Source organism: Lampris incognitus, chromosome 11, assembly GCF_029633865.1.
Source record: "Lampris incognitus isolate fLamInc1 chromosome 11, fLamInc1.hap2, whole genome shotgun sequence".
In the NCBI taxonomy this organism is placed as follows: domain Eukaryota; kingdom Metazoa; phylum Chordata; class Actinopteri; order Lampriformes; family Lampridae; genus Lampris; species Lampris incognitus.
Genome location: NC_079221.1, coordinates 35,378,425 through 35,389,126, shown reverse-complemented (window position 1 = coordinate 35,389,126; position 10,702 = coordinate 35,378,425). Strand labels below are relative to the sequence as shown.

At 45.0% G+C, this 10,702-nt stretch overlaps 1 protein-coding gene across 1 annotated transcript; it reads left to right on the top strand.

Moving 5' to 3' along the window:
* Positions 1–876: 876 nt before the first annotated feature.
* hacd2 (3-hydroxyacyl-CoA dehydratase 2) lies at positions 877–10,041 on the top strand. The gene is made up of 7 exons (XM_056289713.1): positions 877–1,134; positions 2,975–3,092; positions 4,317–4,335; positions 4,835–4,923; positions 6,905–7,026; positions 8,773–8,951; positions 9,100–10,041. The coding sequence occupies exons 1-7, from the start codon at positions 887–889 to the stop codon at positions 9,180–9,182; spliced, it is 858 nt and encodes a 285-aa protein (XP_056145688.1). The 5' UTR covers positions 877–886; the 3' UTR covers positions 9,183–10,041.
* The last annotated feature ends 661 nt before the right edge of the window (positions 10,042–10,702 follow it).

The following is a 10,702-nucleotide window of genomic DNA, read 5'->3' as shown; positions in this document are numbered from 1 at the left end:
TTCATTTCATTTTATTACATTGTTGTTATTGCTGTTTTGTTTTGGAATGATTGCCCAAATAAAATTATTACCAAAATTAACTGAATAATTTCCCGATTTTTTATTTGTTATTTTATTCAAACGTTCAGGCGACTGCAAGCCCGGCGTAACGTGGACATCTAGTGGGCAAAAGTGTGAATGTACAGTGCTTTAATACTGGCCCTGTCATTATAGGGATGTTCATTAATCTTTGGAGTACAAATAAAAAAATATATATATATAAATAGCTCTCGTGGTGATCTGACACGTATGGTGTGTATAAACTGAAGTCAGGAGTTTTATTATTATTATCATTATTATTATTATTATTATTGGTGTTTTTTAAAGTCGAAAAGATTTCCAGGAGACCCAACCACAGCTGTCTTTACCCAATAGGTTTGGGGATTTAAAAGGATCCCGGGGGTGCAAGGGCTCCTCAGTAAAATGACAACAGAGCTCAATTTCATTAATACCTATTTCACTAGACATTAAAACAATGACAGAAATCGTCCAGGTATTTATCGTAGTCTTGATTGCCCCGTCTTTTCCAGAAAAGTGACCAGACTCAGAATCAGAAACACTTTATTGCCAAGTATGAGAACATTGAATTTACAATAACAAGGAGCAAGTACTAAAACACATGACGCAGGACTACAACGTACACAGTGCCAAAACAGCTCACAAACGTGAAAGACTACAATTACTGGGGCAACTCAGACCTCACCGACAGCTGTCGGCAGTTAACTCGATGGATATAAGTACACGTCAAATATCTGCCGTCAATTCGTTCCAAAGTCAACCAATGACAGCAATTATCGCCAGACTGACTTCCACGGGACATACCAGTCGGAACGCGTGTGCACGTCAAATGGTCAGTAGGGGGCGCGCTTCGCAGACAGCGTCCCATATTACCATCAAGGCCACGAAGCCCTTCACTTCCTGGTTCTGCGGGTGTTTGCCTGGACGGAGAGTGCACTGCACGGCGGCAGCTATGTCAGCACCTGCTATGGGGATCAGCAAAACGGCCCAGACCGATGTGTCCGCCAAGAAGAAGAGAGGACCAGGCGCGCTGGCGACGGCCTATCTGGTTATTTATAACGTCGTTATGACAGCTGGGTATGGAGTCAACGTCTTCCTGCTATGCTGGCTTGGAGTGTGTGTGTGTGTGTGTGTGTGTGTGTGTGCGTGCGTGTGCGTGTGTGCGTGTGCGCGCGTGCAGTGAACAGGCATGATCATCGTAGCTGAATGAATGGGAGCGAGGCGACGCGCGTCTCCTGTCAGACCGACATTTCTTTCTGCAGGGGTTTTTCTGTGGGATTTCTATTCAACTTCGTTTTTTTAAATTCTGCATGTATCGCTTACCTACTGTAGTTATCAGCATAATTACCGATTTCAGGATAGCGTTGTGAAATAACCCCCCCCCCCCATATTGCCAAATGTCCTATGGCCCTCGCCGGACAGACGGCGCGGGTAATTGTCAGACAGACGACAGATTGTTTATTGTTGTGGCCGTTCGTCGCTGGATACAATGGGTCGGGTCACGGACGTGTCCCTCTCGCACCGTTACAATGCGCGTGTAACTCGGATCGTGGATGAGGTGGCCCGAATGAAACTCCCGAAGTGTTAACGCGTACGATTTTATTCTCTTGTGATTTATTTTTAGAGATACTGACTTGATTTACGAAACACCTCGTGCACAATTGTCCACGAATAAACTTCAGACATTTTTTTTTATCGTTTTACATATTGCATTTGAGGAATAGCTTACTGGTTTTAAACGGACTGGTTTTGTTGGATTTGTTTAGCGATCCACATACTAGGTCAGGTTATTGGGGTAGATTGAACCCTGGATTGTGAAATGAGTGTTTCTCTCCATAGTGAGTGTTGCACAATGTCATGGTGGGTGTTGCTTGGTGACTCCCCCGACCAGTTAGGTCACGTTGTGCCTGCCCCTCTCTGTTGCTAAGCCATACAGTGCTGGTTTCGTACTGAACACAAATAAGGGTGTGCGGAACAAATGCTGTGGCATCTTACTCTCCTTTGTCAATGAGTCAATGCCTTTGTTCAAACAAATGCAGAACATCTAGGCGAGAAGTGTATTCTGCTTTTGTTTAAATAATTGACAAGACCTGATTTTCACACCCTGGCTATGTCGGGCCTCGAGTCTAAATTAAGACATCTGCAGTCTCCCATTGTGTATCCCTGGATATAAGATTGCATGTTATCCATGCAAGAGAAACAGTGCGCATTTATTTCTATGCCAATTTCATTTTAATCCCATCTAATTTTGAAATAGAATTAGCCAGTTTTTTCAATACACACTCTGTCAATACTCCATGGTAAGATGCAGAGTAAGCAAACCATGAACAATTGCCACTCATCTTTCAAACTAAGCCGGGAGTTGGTGATTTGTGTTTAATTTGATAAACCTAGTTTCTAATTGATCAGTATGCTACTGTTGTCTGGAGAATCTCCACCAGTTACGGATCCATGTACAATGTGAGCCAGTCACTAGAGGACATTCTTCACTTATTGACCGGTGAAAGAATTGGATCTGGTCAAAATGATATATTCAAGATAAGGTTGATTACAGACTAAATCATAGGGTTAGGGTTAGGGTTAACCAATAGCCAGTTGAAATTAATTGTTATTAATCAATAAGAGCTGTGCATATATCATAACTAAGGATGCACTGATTTCACTTATTCACTGACGATACCGATTCCGAGTACAAATCTTTAAGTATTTGCTGCTACCGAGTATCGATCCAATTTAGATCATTAATTTGGGGTCAATGGGCATATATATGACATTTATATGATAACCAAATAATTCTGTTTGGTATTAAGACAAAGCAGATGAAGGTTCCACAAATAAGGTTATCCACTTGATCTGATTTTTAAAAAAAATTTAATTCTTTTTTCTTCCTACTGTGAACGTGTATGTTTTCTTCTAGGTGGCTGGTTATAGCCGTGGGCCTGGTCAGAGCTTACCTGGCCAGAGGCAGCTACCATGGCCTCTACTACTCCATAGAGAAGCCTCTAAAGTTTTTTCAGACTGGAGCTGTTCTAGAGGTTTGTAAAAGAACAGCCGTAGTCTCTAGACTAATTCAGTTATCTGGCTTTTCGATAGAAGCCTATTTCATCCATCAAAACATCATGAAGCCAGTAACCATCTGGAGTTACAAGCTTATGTGGTGAGGAATACTATAAAATGCTCCTTTCACAGCTGTGCTGTGTGTGGTGTAGTGCTAGATCATATGGAACGTCTCATTATCACGATAATCAAAGGGAATTTTACACACTGTCAATATATATGACCATATCTGCATATGTGTGCAAGAAAACACGTTCAAGAATCCAACTGAAGTTCATCACATTTGAACCTCTTGGTAATGTAAAAAGTACAATATTACACCAAAAGTAGATTTCCAATAATACACCCTCAAATATTTCAGACCTAATTTTACGGGACATTTTCTGTAATAGATTCGTGTTATTATTAATTTAGACAACAAAGTTGTGTATCATGTGATGACAGTGTCCCAATTTTATCCTGATGTAATACCACTGAAACATCCATCCATCCATTATCTGCACCGCTTATCCTGCTCTCAGGGTCGCAGGGATGCTGGAGCCTATTCCAGCAGTCATTTGTCAGCAGGCGGGGAGACACCCTGGACAGGCCATCACAGGGCACACACACACACACACACACACACATACACACACCCATTCATACCTAGCCCTAGTTTTGGTATGTCCTTTATATTGGACTTGTGTCAAATGTACATGCCTACTGTGTCAGGGGCACAGAACCAAACAATTAGGATAAATATATGGCTAACAATTTTGGGCAACTGTGAAATTACAAACTCCCTACCCCCTTCTTTCTGTTGCACACGTATACAGCACATAGCCAACTAACACAAGGTGACCGAGTTATCCTTTCCAGACACCCTGTAGGCGAGTGATAAGAGCCTGGTGAAACCTTAGCACGACATTGTTCCATTTCTGGAATCATCTCTGCACACTGGGGGCGTGTGTTAATTAGCATGTACCATTTTCATGAGCTGTCTGTGTACGAATAAGAAGATGTTCAAGCTTTATTTTTTATCATTAGTCAAGTAAATTTGCATATACTAGTAATAGGACTTGATAGTACACAAATACAGTATTGTTTCCCCATTAGTCTGATGGGTGTATTTGTTACAACGCTTGTAGAACCACATAGGCTATGTTATGTGCTTCACTCTTGATTGCCTACTCATTGCATTCCCTTTTCTTCTCCTTTTGCAGATACTGCACTGTGCTGTAGGTAAGTCCACACACACACACACACACACACACCTCTAAATTGAGTGTCACTGAGCAAAGATGTAAGAGATTGTGGTGCAAATGGTGATAATGTGAAAACAAGCGCTGTACCATAGTGGGCTGCTGGCTGGGGGGTTCACAGCCCGTCCACTTTTTCCACAGCAAATAGGCTCATGCACACATACACAACAGCTCTTTTCTGCTCTCCACTGGCCAGGAAGAGACACGACACCAATATTGTGCATCTATGCAGTTAAAACACATATGGGCGGGTGGGTGCTCACAGCACTGGTCAAACCATATGTTGGGGTTCTGTCTTCTTACTGGTAGACGGTAAATAATACAAATGGATATTGTAAAATAAATGACCATGACTCTTTGCATCTATTTTTCCAGTTTTATTCCATAAAGGGAATTGATAAAGAGATGCGCTTAGCTTGTGTAGCAGATTACCAGTCACCTCATCCCTCTGAATGCTAATCTTGCATCTTGCGCTCTAGGAATTGTGCCGTCTTCAGTGGTCCTCACTGGCTTTCAGGTCATGTCCCGGGTCTTCCTCACCTGGGCCGTCACACACAGTGTCAGAGAGGTGAGACAGACACCTTTTCTGAACTTCACTCACACACACACGCGCACGCACGCACGCACACACACACACACACACACACACACACACACACTCTGCTTTCCATTTCAGAGTCTGTGTTTGAGTCACTTTCCACACTATTCAAACTCTTTTTTTTTTTTTACCTAATACAATGTAAATGGGGCGGCACAGTGGCAAGAAGGTCCTGGGTTCGAACCCCGGGATTGTCCAACCTTGGGGGTCGTCCTCTGTGTGGGGTTTACATGTTCTCCCCATGTTTGTGTGGGTTTCCTCCGGATGCTCTGGTTTCCTCCGACAGTCCAAAGACATATAGGTCAGGTGATTGGCCATACTAAATTGTCCTTAGGTGTGTGTGTGTGTGTGTGTGTGTGTGTGTGTGTGTGTGTGTGTGTGGGCCCTGTGCTGGACTGGCAGCCTGTCCAGGGTGTCTCCCCACCTGCCGCCCATTGACTGCTGGGATAGGCTCCAGCGTCCCACGACCCCAACTGAAATAAGCAGCTTGGATAATGGATGGATGGACAACATAAATGACAATTGTGGCTTTATTATCCCAAACCATGAAACTGGGTCTCTGTCTGCTCATTCCCCCTTAGCAGATGCACGCTGGTTTGTTTACCCATCCATCACATGTGATACCTAAGACATCAGTGATTGGATTTTGATGACGCTCTGTAAAATGATTCATCTGGAAGTGTGTTCTTGCATGCAGAGAGCGACACTGATTGGCCCAAAGGGGGGGGGGGGGGCACAATGTTTGTTTGATTGTCTGCGTGTAATGGCTGACATCTCTGACACGACTGGATCGTCACAAAACTGAAGGGAATGACACGTCTCACCACCGTGCTGTGGCATGTCTAAAATCATACTGATTGGCCTTACATGGGGTGGTGCTACAAATACAGGTCAAAATGAAAATGACTGTTAACTCTTCAGTTGTTCTCTTGTGTTCATCATTGGTCAAGCGGTGTACTCTTTTGTCCTGTCAATAGACTGAAAACGAATAAAGGTGTAAGTACTGAAAAGACGGCTTTGCTGTGACATGTAGGTTTTAAAGGTTGCAGGAATGAATCTGCTTAATGTAGTGAATAACATGCCTTTTGACATTTCAAACAATGTATGCTCTGTGTTTTTATAAGTGATCGTGTGTATAGAGAAATCTCATTGGTTTGTAGGGGGCATCCGGGTGGCGTAGCAGTCTATTCCGTTGCCTACCAACACGGGGATCACCGGTTTGAATCCCCGTGTTACCTCCGGCTTGGTCGGGCGTCCCTACGGACACAATTGGCCGTGTCTGTGGGTGGGGAGCCGGATGTTGGTATGTGTCCTGGTCGCTGCACTAGCGCCTCCTCTGGTCGGTCGGGGTGCCTGTTCAGGGGGGAGGGGGAACTGGAGGGAATAGCGGGATCCTCCCACGCGCTACGTCCCCCTGGTGAAACTCCTCACTGTCAGGTGAAAAGAAGCGGCTGGCGACGGAGGAGGCATGTGGCAGTCTGCAGCCCTCCCCGGATCAGCAGAGGGGGTGGAGCAGCGACCGGGACAACTCGGAAGAATGGGGTAATTGGCCAAGTACAATTGGAAGAAAAAGGGGGGAAAATCAAAAAAAAAAAATAATCTCACAGGTTGTTTTGTGTGCGTGTCTATACTGTACATACGTGTGAATGAATGCATGTAGATGTGTGTGCACGTGTTTGAGTGAGGGTGTGTGTTAATGGATGTGTGTTTAAAATGGTATTTGCATCAATTGTGGTATTTGCATCCTACCAAATCTAACGTCTCAGGAGGATGACTGTGATGAGTGCTTGCCCGGTGTGTGATTTCATCTATAAGCGTCTGAAAAGCAAATTGCACAGTTCATGCCTAACTAGCTCTCTGTTCCGCTAGCTCACAGCAGATGAACTCTGATGGTGTGATGTGAGTCCTCCCCCTCTCTTCCTCCCATCATCCTTTGTGTCTCCTCCTCCAGGTGCAGAGTGAGGACAGCGTGCTACTGTTTGTAACAGCTTGGACTATCACAGAAATCATCCGCTACTCTTTTTATACTTTCAGTCTTCTGAATCACCTGCCCTACCTCATCAAATGGGCAAGGTAGGGACACAGAAACTCACTGCGTCCGTGCAGGATGTACATTGCTCCATAACCACCAGCTGTTGGCGCTCCTGGAAAAATGAGATTCAGTTAAATTTGCCAACCAAGGGTGTCCGGGCTGCATAGCGGTCTACTAGCCTACCAACACGGGGATCGGCGGTTCGAATCCCCGTGTTACCTCTGGCTTAGTCGGACGTCCCTACAGACACAATTGGCCATGTCTGTGGGTGGGAAGCCAGATGTGGGTATGTGCCCTGGTCGCTGCACTAACACCTCCTGTGGTTGGTCGGGGCTCCTATTCAGGGGGGAAGGGGAACTGGGGGGAATAGTGTGATCCTCCCACGCGCTACTTCCCCCTGGCAAAACTCTTCACTGTCAGGTGAAAAGAAGCGGCTGGTGACTCCACATGTATCGGAGGAGGCATGTGGTGGTCTGCAGCCCTCCCCGGATCAGCAGCGGGGATGGAGCAGTGATCAGGATGACTCCAAAGAGTGGAGTAATTGGCTGGATACAATTGGGGAGAAAAAGGGGGGAAGGGGAATGCCCGCTAAAAAAAAAATTGTCAGCCAAGCTCAGATTAAGAAACAGTTGACCTCATAGGACTAGTATGGTTTAATTATGTATGGTTGAAAATGCATACCTAGCTACTGAGGTATCGTTCGTAATAATGCAACATCATTTCAGAATATCATGGCGTAATTACGGTGCAGTGAAAATGTCTAATGACACCTTTTGGTTTAGTAATTCTAACAATATTTGCCAGTCATGCCAACCGTAGAGTAATATGTTTAATTTCCAAGACAAGAATATACAGCAGTCTTATCTAATGCGTTGCATCTTCATTAATAACGAAGGCAACAGGTGTTAATGTCTCACTTCCCAGTGGCTTGAGGGGATCGCTTTGTTGCTAGGTAGCAAATGACTGCAGCTCAAATGTCATCCGTTCCTGCTTCACTTTCACTTTATGCTGTGTACTAAGAATTGAATCAGTAGCTCAGAGACGGTGCCTGTTATCAAGCCGTTTGGTTTGGAGTGCCAATGAAAAAAAGAAACTGGGGAATGAGTTTTACCTCCCACTCTCCCTTTTCTTTGGGGGGGGGTATTTGATTCACAACAGGGTGGTGCAGTGGTTAGCGCGGTCGCCTCACAGCAATAAGGTGCTGGGTTCGAGCCCCGGGGTAGTCCAACCTTGGGGTCATCTCGGGTTGTCCTCTGTCTGCATGGGGTTCCCCTGAGTGCTCCGGTATCCTCCCACAGTCCAAAGACATGTAGGTCAGGTGAATTGGCCGAACTAAATTGTCCCTAGGTGTGAATGTGTGTGTGTGTGTGTGTGTGTGTGTGTGTGTGTGTGTGTGTGTGCGTCAGCCCTGTGATGGCCTGGCGGCCTGTCCAGGGTGTCTCCCCGCCTGCCACCCAATGACTGCTGGGATAGGCTTCAGTATCCCCACCATCCTGAGAGCAGGATAAGCGGTTTGGATAATGGATGATGGATGATTCACAATATTGCCTATAATTCAATTTTCAGAATAACTTCCTTTTATTTGCATTTCATTTTGGCATTGTATTTGGCCAGTGATTGCTAGGGAATGCACACTTGCAGCAAATGGTGGCATCTATAATTTTTGTTTTTCTGTTCTGTTCTGTAGTCTTTCAAATTTTAGGATGTATTCCTATGTGGAGTTGTTCTCAGAACACATCTCACCCGTGGTTTTATAAATTGCCTTCTGTGTCCCCCTCATGTCACAGGTACACTTTTTTCATCGTTCTGTATCCTATGGGAGTGACCGGGGAGCTGCTGACCATCTATGCGGCGCTACCATACGTGCAGAAGACGGGTCTGTATTCTGTCACCCTCCCCAACAAGTACAACTTCTCCTTCGACTACCACGCCTTCCTCATCCTCACCATGATCTCCTACATTCCCCGTAAGTGGCTCAACAGCACCCCCGATCGCTGACCCCGTCATCTGTCATTCTTCTGCATCGTGCAATGCAATGTCAGCGTTGTCCTCTCCATGTGATGTTGCGTTTTAAAGTCAATGACATGGTTTATCTTCTCTGCCCCCCCCCCAAGTCTTCCCCCAGCTCTACTTTCACATGTTGCGGCAGAGGAAGAAAGTGCTGGGTCATGTGGAGGACTACAGCAAAGTGGAGTGAGCTGAATAACAGACAAGACTGGTCTGAGCAAGAAAGAGGGTGGTGGGGGGGAAAAGAAAAGGAAGGAGGAAGACCTTTTTCTGAAAACAAATGCGTTATCTGCCTGGCCATGAAACTACGTCTGCCTGTTGAACACCCCCGCCCGACTCCAGCTTCTAAATCAGCAGAGCTAGCCTGACACACGATTGAAGAGATCCTAATAACGTTTTGTTTCGTTTCTTTTTCTTTATTCCTAGTTAATTGTTCCTTTTGTATGTTTTTTTTTCCTGAGCGTGCGTGTATGTGTGTGTGCGTGTGCGTGTGTGTATGCGGGGGCTGCCTTTACATAGGTGACATAGACACTGATCGACTGTACCATGTGATCAGACAGGTGTGTTTTGTTGTATTTTTAATTGTGAACAGCCTATGTTTATAGTCTTGCATACTCAGATAGCTCAAGGCGGTACCAGAACTGTATGAACGGGGTACGGCTGAGTCCCCCCCCAATTATAACACTGAGTGAAACCCTGTCATGATGTCACTGCAGATCAGATAATTTGAGTGGATTGCACTGATACAACTGATACCTAACAGCACTGTAGGAAACAGATGACGGATGTCTCACCTCCCCGTGGCCCATTCTATGTATTCTCTTGAGTAGTAGTTGTCATCATTTTGTCATAAAGTAGGAAGGGTCATCCCTGCACTACAGGAAGTCAGACCATCTACAGGGTCTGGGTCTTTGGTTGTGCGAACACCGGCCGAGAGTCTATTTATTATGGTAGTTTGAAGCCATCGATTAGTTTTTTTATTTATGATTTGCAAAAACAAATTTTGGCTACATTCCCTGTTTAGTTTAATAAAGCTGTTTCATACTGTGCTTGCATGGGGTTTATTTTTTCAAATTGTTGTATGTTGGTCTCCGATGGTAGATTTAACTCATGTTTCAGCCGCTCCTCTTGTGACCCGCTATTGATTTTACCGACTTGGGTTTTGTTATGCCAATGTTTTTGCGTGTCGACGCGGTCGAATTCTGCCATTGTTGTCCAGTGTACGCGTCCTTACTACATTATGTTACCTGATGCAGCTAATGAGAAAAAAGTAGTTTGGATTTTTTTTTCACTTATACATTCTCCAAGGAACTAGAATGGAATTGAGGACTGATCGTGCTTACATTTCTTTTTTTCTTTTTTTTTTTTTGACCAAAGTGGTGGATATGGTATTCAAAATGTGTCTTTTACCCCAAAGCTTGTGCTGTTTTCATGTTTATATTGAGGAAGTCCTACTTATTAAGCTGGCGGCATGGTGGCGCAGTGGTTAGCACAGTCGCCTCACAGCAAGAAGGTCCTGGGTTTAAGCCCCGGGGTAGTCCAACCTTGCGGGTCTTCCCGGGTCGTCCTCTGTTTGGAGTTTGCATGTTCCCCTTGTGTCTGCGTGGGTTTCCTCCGGGCGCTCCGGTTTCCTCCCAAAGTCCAAAGACATGTAGGTCAGGTGAATTGGCCGTACTAAATTGTCCCTAGGTGTGTGTGTGTGTGTGTGTG

Coding starts and splice junctions, on each gene's coding strand:
- hacd2 (XM_056289713.1), top strand. CDS start 887: ATGGTCAGTAGGGGGCGCGCTTCGCAGACAGCGTCCCATATTACCATC. Junction 1,135..2,974: donor AACGTCGTTATGACAGCTGG/GTATGGAGTCAA, acceptor GTTTTCTTCTAG/GTGGCTGGTTATAGCCGTGG. Junction 7,027..8,772: donor TACCTCATCAAATGGGCAAG/GTAGGGACACAG, acceptor CTCATGTCACAG/GTACACTTTTTTCATCGTTC.